This window comes from Papaver somniferum, chromosome 5 (genome assembly GCF_003573695.1).
Source record: "Papaver somniferum cultivar HN1 chromosome 5, ASM357369v1, whole genome shotgun sequence".
Lineage (NCBI taxonomy): Eukaryota > Viridiplantae > Streptophyta > Magnoliopsida > Ranunculales > Papaveraceae > Papaver > Papaver somniferum.
In genome coordinates, this window is record NC_039362.1 from 69,389,975 (window position 1) to 69,407,894 (window position 17,920).

Here is a 17,920-nt window from a genome sequence, read left to right on the forward strand (position 1 = left end):
AACCTGCACCAACATCTAATTTTAAACCCCATGGAGGAGATTTTTAAACCCCATATTCTTTCGATTCTTGTGTATCAATTGGTTTAATTGTCATGGACTCATGTAAAATGGGGATTAGTCAGTTGGTCATTTCTTTTTGAAGCACAGTTAGTCATGATTTGCTGCATGATATTTCTCTAGCCAATCATTTTTTCTCAACATCCATTGGTTCATTGTTCCATATGATGTCATGTGCTAATGATCCAAATCAGTCTATGACCCAAAATCAAAATGATCATGGTATTGTTCTCTGTGCTGCCATCGCTACCTTTGATGGACCGGTGGTGAGTCAATCTAAACCTGTCTTCTCCTTTTCCCTGCATTTAGGGTCGCTAAATACTAAGTTATGTTCCAACACACTTGATTTATATTTGGCTTTTCTATTTGGTTCAATTTATAATGATGAACATCAAGATTCAATCTGTTTGATGTGTTTCATTTCATTTACTTATTATCCTTTCGTCTTTCAGTTGCATTCAAAGAAGCGAAATCGCATAAAGCAACAAAAATTGAATGATAGCGTCTTTATTCAATACAACAAGAAATTGGAACGTCGATACAAAGAAATCAGTCAATATAATGATGATCCGAAAGCTCATGATCCCATTTTTCTGGATGAGCGTGATGACAATGATGAATGGTTGGCTTTAGAGAATTTGGATGACTTGGTTGTACAAGGAGATAATGTTATTTTGGATGATTTGCAAGATATTGTTGGTGAAAAAGGTAGTTGTTGGTAAAAGTGCTTGTATCTCCCGACGCAAATCTACTTATCCAACTGACTCTGAATATAGTGGATATGATACTGATGACTTGATGTTGGACTCTAATTATGGACTACTTGGTGGAGATGATGGAGCTACGGAAGATTATGATATCTATGATGAATCGAATGATTTTGATTAAAATTGTAATGTCCATGTTTAATTATGTTTCCAGATTGTGAACTTTAAAGTTGTGAATTCTCCCATTTTTCCAATTTGAACTTCATACGACGACTCTTATGTTTTGAATGAACTTGTTTGTTTTTCTAAAATTGATGCATTTTAATGTTGTATAATTTTGTGTGAAACAATATAAATTATAGATATAAATTTAGAACCGATATCTCCCCGATATTTGAAACCGAGATCTCCCCGATACAATGTTGTACCGGTCCTCAGCCGAGACAAACCGGTATCCGATATTGACTACATTGGTCTCACTTCTTCCATTTGTAAAGACTATATGTTGCAAGAGTATTCTGCAGAGAATCTTTCTTCTCTAGTCACAGCTAAAATTCATATGATGAAAGAAGGAGAAGGTTATAATCATTATGAAGGAGACGAGCATCTTCCTGGGCGTATGATAAATTTTTTAAGAGGACTTCGTAATGTGAAAGAACTAACGCTATCACCGGCTGATTTCCTTCAGGTACGGTTGTACGGGTGCTTCCTTTACTTCTTTTTTTATATATTTTTCTACATTTGGTTCTCTAACATTGAATCCCCCATTGATTCCTTTTTATTGTTTTCAGCAATCTACTCCACGTAAAGATATTTACCTGATCAAATAATTGAAAACAGAACGTTTTTAAATTTTAATACTATTACTTTCAATGTTTTAAGCATTTATCTAATAAGCTTGGAGACTTCTCTACCTGTACCGGATTTTATGAGAAACATCTTATAGGATGATGGTTACTTCTAGCTTTGACCTGTGTCACGTTTATTTATTTCAAAGTTTAGGCATCACAGGGTAGTCACATATGCATGGTGGATAGGGTTGCGACCCTTGAAAATGGCAAGATATTAGGTACACTATTCTTTTCGTGTTATTAGCTATCAAAAGGGCGGCGGCTAACTCGAATACTTTTTACAAGACAAAAAACGAGTGTTTTAGAGTAGAAGTTATCAAATTACGAATTTATCAGGTAGCACATTAAACTTCATATTTATGCAATTATTGATTTTTCTTCAACCTTGTTAAAGTAGCACTAGTTGCAACTCTATCTGAATGTTTTTTCTATTGTTTAACAAGGTTGTCTCAGAAGTTCCTAACCTAATGGAGTGCCAATCCTCTCATTTTCGTAATCTACTAAGTTTGACTACGGTATTGTATTTTACCAGACGCTGCTTGCGAACATTGACATGGTTGCTCAAGACCTCTCCCTATGTAGAAGCTCTTTATCTTACATCGGAGGAGGTAATAACATTCCAAATTTTTTTCTATCGAATATATGTGTATTTAAGACCCCTGTAGGCTTAATGCTGTCTAAAAATGCTTCACAAATCATCCAATTATGCATTTCACTATCATTTTCTGTAATTGGGAATGCATCCCAATGAAGAGGATGACGAGGAAGAGGAAAATGATGAAAAGGAAGACGATGAAGAGGAAGATGATGAAGTGGGTTCGTCGTTACTGCCATCAACTTTGTCTCACCTAAAGGTTATTCAAATCAGAAAATTTAAAGGGTGTGACGATGAGATTGAGTTTCTAGAACTCATACTGAAACATGCTGTAGTTTTGGAACAGATGGATTTATTTCTCTGCGACGGTGAAAAATTACCAAGGAAGATATTTAGGAAGTTAAAAGCAATAAGTGTTTCTTCAAGCTTAACAATGAAAGTCCATAATTGAACTTTTTAACTTATTAGTTAGTTGGGGGATACTTCTGTTCTTTGCTTTCTGAACTTGCAAACTGGTGTTTTTTGATAAAAAAGAACCATTTTTTATATACGTCTTTTTGACTTTTCATAATTGGAGGCCAGGGCAGTCTTGAAGTGGTGCGCATAATTGTCCCAGTTTTGAAGTAGGCATGTTCATAGTTTCAGGTTTATCAAACATCCCATTGTGTCCTTGTTAGATGTTGGTTTATCACCTTCTATTTGAGCCTATTTCATAAAACCCTGCAAAGCCGTATCTGTGGAAACTAATTGTTCAGAACTCATTACTACTGGCCATGCTTTTTTTTTTTTGCAACTCAACACTATCCTCTGTTAAAATTAGTGACTACCCTCCCTCTTGACTCATCCAATACCCAGCATCTGCACTTTCCTAAACTTCCTACATAATGAAGCAAGATGCAAGAATGTTCGCTCAGGCCAAGGGGTTTAAGATGACTTCTCCACAACATGGTTCCAAGTCCTGGAATTAGTTGTGAGATAATCAAAAGTTAGCGTAACGCAGATCGTACATATTTCCTGATCCACTCCAATTTCAAAACTGAAATGACCTTCAAATTATTGAACCTGTCGTACCTTTTTTTTTAAATATGTCGGTGAAGATGCCAAACAATTCAGTGCTGGGTGTTACCACAACTAACTCCAAGAATACGACATTTCTTAGTTAACGACCTTATTTGTACACACCATGTTATGTGCTAGCTAGCAGCAACAACACTATACTATGTACATTATACTATGTGTTAGAACAATAACTGAAATTAGAGAGTTTCTTACAACTAAGTGAAGTGCCGTTGCTGCTAGCGCGTGACACACCCTTTAAGTTGCAGCTTGATAGTTACCTAACCGGAGTTCCTTCACCGCATCTTACAGAAACATTCTACAAAGACATCAGAAAAATAGTATTACTAATTTGGGTGTGTGATTCCTTATTCAAACTTGTTGTACAGAGCTTACGACCCCGTCAAATGAATTCTAGTTCTAATTAAGAGGGTATGTACTAAATACAATGGTTCCCTGACAAAATATTACGAGAATTTGCATCATAAGTCAACCCTGGTGTGGAAGTGAATTTTTATTCTTTTTAATTTTCAAGCTATTAGTATTACGGTGGGGATCGAGCAACAAAAGGTTTTTACAAAAGGTTTTGACAAAAAATATTAATCATAGGATCTTATATATCCGACCACCAACATCTTTGATGACATGGCATGTAAATTCTGTTCGGTTCATGTTTGGTTGCGAACAAAGATTTTAGAGTATAATCTAGAAGGAATATAACTCATACTCTCTGAAGCCACCACCATTACTGTTACCTAATCTATGACCAGAGCCAGCGCCAACCATTAATTTCCGTCTCATAGCTTGTACCACCACGATCTGCCCTCTTCCAAATAAATCGCCAAAAGGACCTGTATTGTTGGTCATTCATCACCATGATATCAAAATCTTTAGGTTTTCATAAACTTTCTTGTAACCCTAGATTTATCTTTTTAATTTATAAACCTGTATTGCTCGAGAAAGAGATGTGAACCAGTGAACCAAGATCTATAAATCATCTGTTTTGCTCGGCACTGTTCAACAATGGATAATTCATATTTTTCTTGTTTAATCAATTATATACAAAGCTTGTTTCAAGCAAGATTGTATAGAAAAGTCTTAAAATGATGATCTGGAAATTTCTAGATTGAATTCAAGAGAGAAAATAGAAGTTCATTTTTGTACATAAAAGACCATCAGAACTTTATGAATCATTAGACATCAACAATTTACATCAAGCTAATTCTGATGATTACCGTAGTGCACAAACATATTTAAGTTTGATTGAAAATTTTCGTCTTGTTTCCTACATTCACGCTGGATTATCATTTCTTAAAGCCAAACGCACCCCAAAGAGAAATTATACGCCATTTCATCAAAGATCGTAGCCGTTAAATATACCAAATCCTGCGATCAGCATGCTTTGTCAAAAGGTGGTTTTGTTAAAGACGTTTGTTTACCGATCCCGTCCCTTAGTATTAACATGAATGAGGCATTAAATTCATTGTAGCTAGGGGATAAGTGAATCAAATTCAAAATCATACAATGGCAAAGAAAGTAAACCGTACATCAGCATAATTCCAATGGTATTATGTAAAGCAGTGAGATAGTTGTCAGACCATTCATAATAATAATAGAGCATTTTAATTGCACTGATCATTTGATGAAAAGTAAAACTAATTGGCTAACTGATTTGGAAGTGTCTTACATAGGGCATATTAAGATACGTCGAAATGCTACGTAATTATACCATATAGAGTACAAAGTTTACAACCACTATTCTTTTTACCGAGAGGCTGAAGTTCCACTTCGGTACATTTTTTATTATACAGTAAACTCAACCTAACAAAGGAAATTAGCTACTACGAAGTCAGCACGCATTCAGTTACAAATAAATTAGCTACAAGAAAGAGATGCTAGGCAGTAGGCAGTACAACTTACCAACATGTTCCGATATACCTTGTTTACTCTACTGTTTTGTATTCTATATAAGTAACATAGAATACGAAGAATGATGACGTTATTGTTATCTTTGATGAGATATTGTCATTTCTCTAATTGCCTTCTCCACAATTTTCTCTTCTCTGTCCACATCTCAAACATCCAATTCCCAGCAGTATAGCATCAATGCAAAGTTGATATTATCTACTCCCTCCGTCCCTAATTAGATGACCTTTACCATAAATAAGTGGAGTCATAGATTAGTATTATTATAAGAAATATGTAAAATTTGATAGTCATATTTATATTCATTAGATAGGTGTTTTAAAATGCTTTCCGATGATACAAAGTTTACGAAAATCCGTTGTATAGTTTGAGAGATAAATTATTTCTAAATTTACTAATAAACTTTAACTAGGTCATCTAATTAGGGACGGAGGTAGTATTTTATGGATAAAAAAACGAAAAGCCATGAATACTCAGTTCACTTATCGAGTATGAATCTATGTTTTAAGTGTATGGAAGCAAAATATCACAGAATCTATGATATCTTATGGTTAGTGACCCAATCATCACAAAACCAAAAAAATGTTCCCCTCCTATTGTTGTTTATACTGGTGGTGGCATATATACATAGTGCGTTATAGCTGTGGAACCATTTCAGCTGGTGCAACACAGTTCAATCATCCATATCAATTCTATGTGCAAATTTTGTGGTACTTATGTTCTATTACTAATTGTAAGTCAGTGTCAAGGATGAAATAACAAAACGGTCACTATAGAGGACTGAATCTGGTGTGAATCGAACACACAACCTTCTAACTTGATGTCAGACGCACTACCATTGTGCCACAGATTCATATTCATTAATGAACCGTTTTGAACCATGAAACTTGTACTAGAAGAAATTAGACATGTCAAAATCAAAAATTAAAAGGAAGAACAACATTGTTGCAGTGTTGAAGAGTATATCATGGTTTACAAGGAACAAAAGAAGAATAACATCGCGCAATATTTCCAGTTTGCGCTATTATAATCAAAAAAAGGTTCTGATTTTGACTCCCACCATAATTATGTGTGATATACAGTTAAAGCATATAATAGGCAAGGGATTTATTTCTAACCTGAGCAGCATGAAGTCCACAATATGCAAAAAACTGCTCAAGCATAACCATAATATATGAAACATAAACTAATCAGGGATTTGATTTGTAAATGGGCTATTTTGAGTTTTCTCCCCTCTAAAGATCGCTAATTAGCGTTTCCTCCCCAAATAGATTAAAATTAGTGTTTTCTCCCATCGTTAGTTTTTCCATCCATTGTTCGGTTAGCTGAGTCATCATTAATTAACACCTGGAAAACAGGTACATGTCTCGCGTAGACTACCTAAAATACCCTTTATTTTATTTTATTTTTATTAGATTAATCATCTCTAAATGTAGTTACCGTCGTTGTTATCTCCCCACATATGCAGGTCGAGCTATTCTCCCAAATTCAGAAGCTTCAACCAGCTGTTGCTCATGTCCTTTTGACTCTCTTTCACATCGATGGAAGCAGTGATGATGGTTTAACAATAACAAATTTGGGGGTTCTTACATTACATGGATCTGTTTTGGGGTTTTCATATGGTACGAAATTGAATTTTTGAAGAGAAATTCTACAAAAAAAAGACCAAGAAAAAATTGATCGACTCAGAGTTGGGTTGATTGTTTTACCGGATGAATTAGACGGTTGTAATATCAGTAACAATGGTGGATTTGATTTCTGGGGTTAATTGAAGTTTTGGTGTTGATTAATGGTGATGTTGGTGTTAGATTGATTGGTGTTGTTAGATTCAAGCAGCAGCAACATAAGGATATGGGGAATTTCTAATCGGTGAGGATTTGGTCGTATTTGACCTGAATTGTATGTCGGAAAATTAGATCTGAGTTATCTGCAGTTGAAACAAATGATGAATGGGTGGGTTTGGAGACGGTCTATGTGTTTGGTTAATTTGCATCCGTTGAGGGTTCTAGTTCAGTGGTGTGTGAGATTGGATTTTACCCAAATATGGTGTTCGATATCATTTGGCATGGTTTTGAATGTGGATGGATGATGATTTAATTGATCTGGGTAGGCAGTACCGGTGTTAATGGTGGTGGTGGCTAGAAGTTTATGTGATCCGAAATAGGAGGTTCTTGATCGAGAAGAACACCCAGGAACACGAGCAGAAGTTTGGGATAACTTTAATGTACTGAAAGTGAGTTGAATTGAAAGTCAAGGAGAAGATAACAGGTGCCGTTGATTTGTTCTTTGGTATTGGTAGAGGGTATTTTAGGAAGATCATGGAAAAAATATACAGTCTACACCACGCGTGCACAGATGCTGACTAAGCTAACCGAACAATGGGTGGAAAAACTAACGATATGAGGAAAAACTAATTTTAATCTATTTGGAAAGGAAACGGTAATTAGTGATTTTTAAAGTGGAGGAAACTCAAAATAGTCCTTTGTAAATTAATTACATATGAAACCCAAAATAAATTGCTCACAAACAAGTGATATGTCAGCCTTAAGTCTTCACTACAGAATGAGATTGAGATTCGTGCCGTTTTTACTGTGATCTGATCTGTATTCATTATTCTTGTTTCGTTTGAAACACAAACCCATTTCATCCTATTTGTTGTTTGGTTAATGTCTATAGTTAGAGGGACTCTAAAGACATATAAATACATTGCCTCAAAGAAAATAGTGCAAAGTATATACGAAACACATGGAATGCTCTCTAAACGGTTACTTCTGTTTCGATGTGGTGATGAGGAGTGTTTTTTTACATGTTAGGGAAGAGGCAAGAAGTATGGTTTTCTAAATAAGATCCTAAAACATTACCTGAACTGAAGATTGCTACAGCTCAAGGAAAGATAATGCACATGCTGTCAAATCAGTAATGGAGAATAGCAAGTTCTTTCCAGTAGACATTCTCAAGAAATGAAACCTGGTTACTCACAATTGGAATCAAAAGAGTAAATTAACACACATATGAAAATTTTGATACAAAGAGAAGACCTTGCTGACAGTTTCTTTCGATTTTGTGTATACATACACATATATTTTTAAAATGCTTCCTAGTACATGTAAAATTGGCATTTCCAATACGTTCAAAATGTGAAGAAAGAGTTTTACAGATTCCTAATTAACATTTCAGAGTAACATAGTGATCTGAATTACTGAAAATGAGTGCATGCATTACTTCAGTTCTGTCTCGATCAACAAAGTGACACAGTGAAAGATGCAAGAAATGGAGTGATCACAATATGCTTTAATCATTTGATTTAATCAAAACGACACTTTATATTAAAAAAAATAATATTGTGGGTCTACTCACATTTGAGGAGAACCCCGCAAGCTGCAATGAAAACACAAAAAGGGAAAAAGATAATACAACATCATAGAAAACACAGAAATTACAGAATCAATCTTCTTTCATAATATGAAAAAACTTAAGAGCATCAGTTAGACTTCGCCCATCATAACTAAATCTCTATTATAAAAAGACCAAGGGAGCTTACAAAACCAAAAAATAGTGAAATAAGTAAGAAATAAGACCCCCAAAATCAAAATAAATAGAGAAAATAACAAATCTTATGTCAAAAATAAATAAAAATAAAATCACCTAATAATAAGAACATCAACTAAATCAAAATAAATTATAAATAAGATCACCAAATAATAAGAATATGCCGGATCAACAAAGAGAAACTAAGAAATCAAAATAGAACAAAAAAAATCCCAAACCAAATAAACAGGGAAAAGGAACAAACTCTAAGTCACGTTTGGTTCGAACTGATAAAACCTCATTTGCGATCCACATCTTTATGCTTAAACCGATAGCTCATCTATATCTTGCAGATCTATATATTATCATCTGCGATAAGAAAAAGGAAAAGAAATCAACAGGGAGAACAGAGAAAAAAGAAAGAAAAACAGGGAGAAGAAATAGGCGGTAAAGAAAGCGGGAAGAATTGCAATTAGGGTCTGGGGAGAAACACTATCAATGTGCAACAAAAACGGAGAAAAAAAATGTTCAAACCCAGGGTTTCCGTTAGTCTAACTTTTCCCAAGTGGGCCCAAAAACTCCAGAATTTGAGTTTTATTCGGCTTTTAATCACAGCTCAAAATAAAAAAGGAAAAATAATATCGTTTGATCCTTTTATGCCCGGACCCACAACAGTTTGGTCCTTTTAGAATTCACCTTTTCCATTTGGTCCATAATTAAAAAAAACAAATAAACAATAATACCCTTACCTAAATGTTACCGCCTTCAACCCACGATCTCCTAAAAACGCGTCAACTGTCTCTCTCCTTCTTTATTTCATTTTCAGTTTCATTTTCAGACAACCACAACTTCTTCGTCTTCTTCTCTCCAAAACCCAGAGAACGAACATCATCAAACCAAGAATCCACAAAATCAGTCGAAATCATTTCAAACTTCGCAAATCGAAATCAAAAACAGTCTTCAAAATCAGAAAACCAAACCCAGAAAATCGAAAAACCCTAGAAAAATTGAAGAAACCAAAACCCTAAATGGGTAAATCGAAGAAGAAAGTAGTAGTAGATTCATCTTCAGACGAAGAAGTTGAAGAAAGAGACAGTCAGTTAGTTGTTTTTGAAGGAGATAATCAAGAAGAAAAAGAACCAGTGACAAAGAAATCAACAGTAAAGAAACCACCAAAAGGTACAAAAAACCTAATTCGAAGTTGATTTTTGATCTGTTTGTTGTTGATTCAGTTTGTATTCCAATTTTTCTGCTGTATGCATGAAGTGTATAAGTAGGGTATATCTTTTCGGAGTTCATTTTGTAGAATGAATTTAGTAGATCTATATGATGAAGTACTAGAATGAATTTATAGTTCATTCTCTTGAATAAAGGTGTATATCTGTTTGATGTTTGATGTTTGAGTTCATTCTTCTGAATTAAGTTGTATACCATGTTTTATGAGTTTGTTGGACTTCATTTCTAGAATGAAGTCTTATTTGATGAATAATACCATGTTTTATGAGTTTGCTGGACTTCATTTCTAGAATGAAGTCTAGAAAAATCCAATGTCCTCTGAAAAATAACATTATCATTTCTATAATGAAGTCTAGAAAAATACCATGTTTTATGAGTTTGCTGGACTTCATTTCTAGAATATACTTGGCTTCAAAGCAACCTGAAATATACTTGGCTTCAAAGCAAGTACTAAGAAGACACTCTTTGATGTAAATATGGAATGCCTTGAAATATACTTGGCTTCAAAGTAACCTGAAGTTGATGCATTGCTAGCTCGAGGAGGGAATGTGGCGAAATTCATGGCAGACCAAGCATCAGAGTACATGCGTACTAAACTTTTCACTTATGAGCATAAGAGTGCATTGTTGAATGAACCAGAGGAAGCTTGTGTTGGAAATGAAGATGTTGGAATGCACAGTGCTGCTAAAGATATGCAATCAGTACCAGATGCTGGTGTGGATGAAGACTTGGAAGATGGTGTTGGAAATGTGAATGATAATGTTGAAATTCTGAACCCATATGCTACTGTGGATGATGGAATGCAAGCAGTACCAGATGCTGTAAATGAAGCTGTTGGAGGTTCTGATCATCTCTTTCCCGTCTTATCTGTTGGAGATCCTTCTGTAGAAGTTGATGCAAGTGATATTCAGCAACAACCCCTTGATGAGATGACTGAAGTAGAGCTTCCTTCAATTCCAATAAACAACACCACAACTCCTTTGAGTATTGATCAATGTATGAACTTGGGTAAGAATTCTAAGTTTTTTCTTCCTTCTGCAAATATTTTAGTTTTACAGGTTGGAGTTCATTGTGTGAAATGAACTTTGACTTTTCAATCAGAGGTTGGAGTTTCATTCTCATGGATGAACTCTGGCTACAAATACAGAAGTTGGAGTTCACTCTGTAAATGAACTGTGACTTTTCAAGCATAGGTTAGAGTTCATTCTCATGGATGACTCTGGCTACAAATATAGAAGTTGGAGTTCATTATTCTAATGAATAATTGTACTGAATAAAGTCATGTTTGCTTGACTTCATTTCTAGAATGAAGTCTAGAAAAATTGTACTGAGTTTGATGAATAATACCATGATGGTGTATACCATGTTTTTTGAGTTCCTTCTTTAGAGTGAAGGTGTATACCAAGTTACCTCTTTTGATTTTTGCTGGACTTCATTTCTAGAATGAAGTCTAGAAAAATTGTAAAGAGCTCATTCCTACAGTGAACCATGTGTCTCCTTTGATGTTTGCTGGACTTCATTTTGTAGAATGAAGTTAGTAGATCTATATGATGAAGTTGTAGAATGAAGTTGGATATATTTATGAGTTCATTCTTTAGAATGAAGGTGTATATCTGTTTTATTTATGCTTCTTGAATTATTTTTAACAGCAAGTAACAAAGATGATATATTCATGAGAGAAGAGCATGAGAGTTTGCAGCTTATTGATGATAAGAATGAAAATAATGAAGATTTGAATGATGAAGAAGATGAGGTCGTCATCAAAGCTACCGTAAAAGCGATCAACGACTGTAGTCCTCCTAGTTTCTCGATTGGGATGACACAGTATCAGTCCACCCCTGTGTCACCAGAAGCAACTGGAGTGGTTACTAGGTGAAAGAAAGCAAAGACAACTGCTGCAGATGTTGAGACAGCTTCGCAAATAGTTGCAGAACTGAATGAAACAAGCTTTGGTTCATCGATGGAGCAAACTCAGAAGACACCTGTGAAAAAATACCGGAAGAAAGTAGTAGAATGGCTACTAGATCAAACAAACCAGTGAAAGGAATAGGGAAACAATTCATATCAGGATCAAATTACAGTTTAAAGAAAACAACAATCATACTGACATTGAACAAAGAAGGGAACGTAGTGTCAAAGAAATCACCTGATGCTGATAGAGATAAAGAAGAGAAGAAGAAAGTATAGAACCCAGTTGGTAAGAGGAAAAGAGGATCCGAGCCTGCAAATGTTCAGCAAGAAGATCGGATTCAAGAAGCAGCAACACAGGCTCCTCGAAGAGCAAGACAAGAAATCAAGCCAAATCTACCAGAATTGAGAGAATCTCCTTTGTACCACAGATTTGATAATGATGTGATGGCGGTATTTGGTGATTTCTTCCGCAAATCTATGACTATGTATGTTTCTCTTACTAACTCTTTATATGTTTCTCTTCAACAATTCTTTTTTGGTATAAAATATTGACAGTTCATTTTTCTTTGTATTTTTGCAGTCAAGCAGCTTGTAAAGCAGAGAATCACAAGCAAATTCCAATTTCAGTTCAAGGGAGTGAAATCGTTTCAATGTTGTTCAATAAATACTTGGACACCACCTTGTTGGACTACTATATATACAGAAAGTATAAAGCTGCAAACAACGATAGAATGCTCAATGATAGCGAGGACAGTGAGACTCCAAGAAAGTATATCAACTTCGAGATTATGAATTCAACAGCATTCGTAAGTGTGTTTCTTCCTATTCATTGATAAAAGTGAACTGTTTTCTTGCAGTTTGTCTGATGTAGAGAAAAATGCATGCCTATGAAGGTTATTAGATTTTTATGAGTTTTCTGGACTTCATTTCTAGAATGAAGTCTAGAAAAATACAATGTCCTCTGAAAAATACCATGTTTTATGAGTTTGCTGGACTTCATTTCTAGAATGAAGGTTATTTGCTTGCAAACTGTTTGTTTGCAGTTTGCTGGACTTCATTTCTAGACTTCATTATAAGGTTATACAATGTCCTCTTATAAACTGTTTGCTTGCAGTTTGTCTGATTTAGAGAAAAATGCATGCCTATGAAGGTTATTTGATTTTTATCTATTTGAACTGTATAATCCAACATGCATAGAATGAACTGCTTATCTAATTCATTTCTATTTTTGTTTTTCAGACATTTTTTGCACAACACAATGAACTGAAGAGAACAGAATAAATTTATCAGTTTATAAGAGGCATGCCTGAAAAACCCAAAAGCTGCTCATTCCTTTGAATACTGACCCACACAGTGCTAATGCAAAATAAAGAAGGCCTCTAGGTGAACACTGGCATCTTCTGGTTTTTAACATCGACAACTATACATGGGAGCATTACAACTCCATCAAAAAGGGAGATCTTTGTAAGCAATGCAAAGCTGACGCAAACAGAATGACTATGTACTGCATGAAACACATCAACTTGTGGCTACAAGTTCATGGTGCGGTGAGATGCAACAACGTCCACTTTGAAAATCTGCCAGGAGTGCCAGATCAAGGAGCATTTCCAGATTGCATGTTGTACACCTGCTATTGGATCAAGAGAAGTGTCAAGCCAACCACAAACAAGTGCAGAGTGTGATGAAGAAAGCTGACATGATAGAGAAGATGCAAGCAAGAGAGTTGGGATGGCATACAAACTTCTTACTGCATCAGGAGATGAAGAGAGTTGGAGTGAATTTGGCAACTCGGAATACCTTAGCAATATGTTAATTGGAACAGATTAAACAGACAACTTTTTTAACTATACTAGTATATTGCACAGTAGATTAATTCTTACTGCAACAGAAAACTCTTATGTCTAATATCACCTGAATTAGCTTCTAATGTAATTGATACTCTAGTATGTTTTATATTTTCATCTATCATATTCTGGATAGTAGATAACATCAATGTTCTATCTTATGCGTTGTCTTACTGTCTAATGGATACTTGTTCATTCCAGTAATGAACTTCGTTCCATAAATGAAGTGGGTTCATTGCAGTACTTCAGTGCTGTCTTGCTGTCTTATGTATACCAGTTCATTTACCAAAATGAACTCTATGGAATACAAGTTCTTTCCAGTAATTAACCTGCTTCAAAAAAATCATCACATATCCCATTGAATAACATTATCATTTCAGTAACGTTCTAGGAAAAGTTGTGTTCATCCCTGAAAATGAAGTTCATTTCAGTAAATGAACTGATAGAGCGGCGGTTCATTCCAGATAATGACATATTATGCCTTGTCTTGCTGTCTAATGGATACCAGTACTCCAGTAAAAATATCAGTACATATCCCATTGAATAAACATTATCATTTCAATAAAAGTTCTAGGAAAAAAGATATGTTCATTCCTGAAAATGAAGTTCATTTCAGTAAATGAACTGATACATATCCCATAGAGTTGATTTGGTAGGAAAAATACCATAACCTGCTACAAAATATCAGTACATACATATCCAATAGAAATAACATCTAAAAAAAGCATTTCTAAGAAAACAAAAGGGAGTTCATTACAGAAAATGAAGTTCATTCCAGACAATGAAGTGCGTGTCAAAAAGTTAAAAAAAAAAAACAGTGCATAATCAAACAGGTAAGAGAAGTTCATAAAACATTAAAAAAAACATAAAGTTGAAAAAAGGTTCATGCATACTACTCCATCATTAATACATGACAGGTAGCTTTGTTGTGGTCCCAATATTTTTGCAGTTTGAGCACTTCATAGGCCTCCTCTCCTTCTCATAAGCACTACGAATGCGCTTCTTTGGTGGTCTTCCTGAAGGTGGCCTTGGAATACCAGGTAGGACTCTCTCTTCAGGCTCATACGCTTCTGGCCTGTCATATTTTGGAATGGGTCGAATTGCAGGAGTATACGTGTGGCGAAAATGATTCGAACCAAAGTAAGGCTGGATAAACCTCAACATCTCAATACCACTCATAGTAATAGCAGCAGTGGCGTGAGCACAGGGGAAACCAAACACTTTCCATCTCTGGCAAGTGCACGTCATCTGCATCAGATCAACAACATGAGAGCTAGGAGAGTGAACCTCATATATACCATTACCTGACTCCGTAACATCCCATGGACGCCCTATATCGACATGTGACTTGAGTAAAGCCTTATAGATGGAGTCAAACTATCACTATAATTTCTACCGAGCTCACGCCTTTCTGCACTCATCCTCATAATCTTTATCCTCATCTCATCAACAAGAGCAGCTGGAGGCAGATCCCTTTCACGATGAATCCATTTATTGAAAGACTCTGCAATACTTGATGAGTGTGTCCCATACCTACATCCTAAGAAGAAAGCATTTTCCCAGTGCTTAGGATCGATACTTCTGATGTACTTGGCAACCCAAACACATCCTATGATGCACATCTCATTCAAAGTTGCCTCATATTTGGAAACACTGTAGCAGTATGCAGCTTTATGGAACAAATCCTGAACTTGTTTATACTTCTCATGTGATTTCTTGATGGGGAAGTTATTCTTCAAATGATAGAAACAGTAACTATGAAAAGAGTTGGGAAAATACTTGGGAATACTTTGCTTCAACCCTTCATGACGATCAGTGATAAAGGTGATTGGACGAGAGTCGACACAATGCTTCAAGTTTTCCATAATCCACTCCCACCCTTCAATGTCTTCTCCAGGAACTAAAGCATACGCAAAAGGAAAAAAACCTACAGAAATGAAAGAAAACAGTAGAACTAAAAAGTGTCAGTTCATTAAGAAAATCAAATGCATACAAAAACTTAACAAAAAAATGAAGGGTTCATTCTTAAAATGAAAGACCTTCTTAACAAAATAACAAACTAACAGATAATCAAAGCAACATGGATACTTCATTTTATACAATGAATTATGGAATCTATATGTATAACTTTTCTAGACTTCATTCCAAAAATAAAGTCCATCATATAACATGAACTGTAGAATCAATATCTGTAAGTTTTCTAGGCTTCATTCCAAAAATGAAGTCCATTCTGTAACATGAACTGTAGAATCAATATCTATAACTTTCCTAAACTTCATTCCAAAAATGAAGTCCATTCTGTATAATCAAAATAACAAACTAACAGATAATCAAAGCAACATGGATACTTCAATTTATACAACGAATTATGAAATCTATATGTATAACTTTTCTAAATGAAGGGTTCATTCTTAAAATGAAAGACCTTCTTAACAAAATAACAAACTAACAGATAACCAAAGCAACAGGGATACTTTATTTTATACAATGAATTATGGAATCTATATGTATAACTTTTCTAGACTTCATTCCAAAAATGAAGTCCATTCTATAACATGAACTGTAGAATTAATATATGTAACTTTTCTAGGCTTCATTCCAAAAATGAAGTTCATTTTGTATAATGGACTGTCTGTGGAGAACTAATCAAAGTAGAAACTAATTAAAAAAAAACAGTTAGTTATCCAGAAAATTACCTTGGTTCCCATTCACACCAGTGGCAGCCATCAATATTCCCTTGAATCTCTCAGTGAGAAATGTTGCATCACAGTAACGCATAGGACGAATGAACCGGTATCATTCCATACAGGCAGCAAAACATATGAAAAGCCTCTGAAAACATTGAGTCTCTTTATCATATTCAAACTTAATATATCTTCCAGGATTGGTAGCCTTTATTGCGTCAACATACCAAACCAGATCTGTAAAACTTTTTACATCATCGCTATTTATCTCTGCCTTAGATGCTTCCTTCCCTTTATAAGCATGGTGGTATTTTATGTTAATACCGTAACAACTCTTCACATGAGCAACCATATCATTAGGCTTTATCGACGGATTAGATTGTATTTGATCCTTGAATAGATGTTTTATCAATTTCTTCTTCACAGGTGGATCCTTCAGCTTATAAGTACCACCACATTTGTGCTCCTCATTGAATTCCTTGATAGCAAAGATACTTTTATTGGTATCAATTGGAATACAGTGCAGATACGAAGGAAAATCTGCATCCCTACCACACTTGGCTGTATACCTAAGTCTATCATTCTTAGCCTTTGCAAATGTATAACCAGACTTGCTGCAATATTTGCTGATAGCTAAGCGAACCTCATCAACACCACCATGAAAAACTTGGCCAACACCTTTAAAAATATCCTCCCAACCTGCAGATAAAAGAGGTTTTACTACCTCGTGACCTTCCGTCAAGTATTTAATCTTTGAAGTCTCAGTGAACCCACTACATGATTCATCATCAATGAGCGACTGCGTGGAAGTACCAGATGAAAAGCTGGAAGCACCAACATTAGAAGCCTCAACAAACAAATTAAAACTTGCCAATTCTTTTGAACAAGTAACAACAATCAGTCCTTGAAGAGAATAATCACAGTTGATGACAGCTTTATCATAACTTTCCCCATCCCTAAATCTTATGCTCTGAGGAGTCAAGTTTCTCCAATAATCACAAACATGTATTTTGACGTCACGCATCATCGTATCTAAAGAAACTTCCAATGGAATACTATTCCCTTTGTAGTACACAACTGCATAACAACTCATACTGAACCTGAAAAATGAACACACACAACCAAAAATAGTTAATTATTAGAATGAAGCTGAAACAAAATAGCCTTCATACAATAACATTCTAACAGATAAACAAGCATCAAGACTACTTATTCATTAAAGAATTCATTCTAACAAATGAAGCCGTAACATAATAGCACTAATAGCTTCTTCCTTAACGAAATAAAGAGTTCATTCTAACAAATGAATCCTTAACAGAATGACTTCATTCGTTAATATCCTAACAGATAAACAAAGAAACAAACAATACTTCTTCCTTGACAAAAATAAAGAGTTCATTCTTGGAATGAAGCCGTAACATAATAGCATTAATAGCTTCTTCCTTAACAAAAATAAAGAGTTCATTCTAACAAATGAAGCCTTAACACAATGACTTCATTCATTAACATCATAATAACACTAATA

At 34.9% G+C, this 17,920-nt stretch overlaps 1 protein-coding gene and 1 non-coding gene across 2 annotated transcripts; both read right to left on the reverse strand.

Moving 5' to 3' along the window:
- Positions 1-5,973: 5,973 nt before the first annotated feature.
- TRNASTOP-UCA lies at positions 5,974-6,045 on the reverse strand. The gene has a single exon. It is a non-coding gene; the product is annotated as a tRNA-Sec (tRNA).
- Positions 6,046-13,396: 7,351 nt separating this feature from the next.
- On the reverse strand, positions 13,397-16,489 carry LOC113279151. The gene is made up of 4 exons (XM_026527856.1): positions 16,408-16,489; positions 15,108-15,638; positions 14,622-15,042; positions 13,397-13,664 (listed from the first exon to the last, which is right to left on the reverse strand). The coding sequence occupies exons 1-4, from the start codon at positions 16,487-16,489 to the stop codon at positions 13,397-13,399; spliced, it is 1,302 nt and encodes a 433-aa protein (XP_026383641.1).
- Between the last annotated feature and the right edge of the window lie 1,431 nt (positions 16,490-17,920).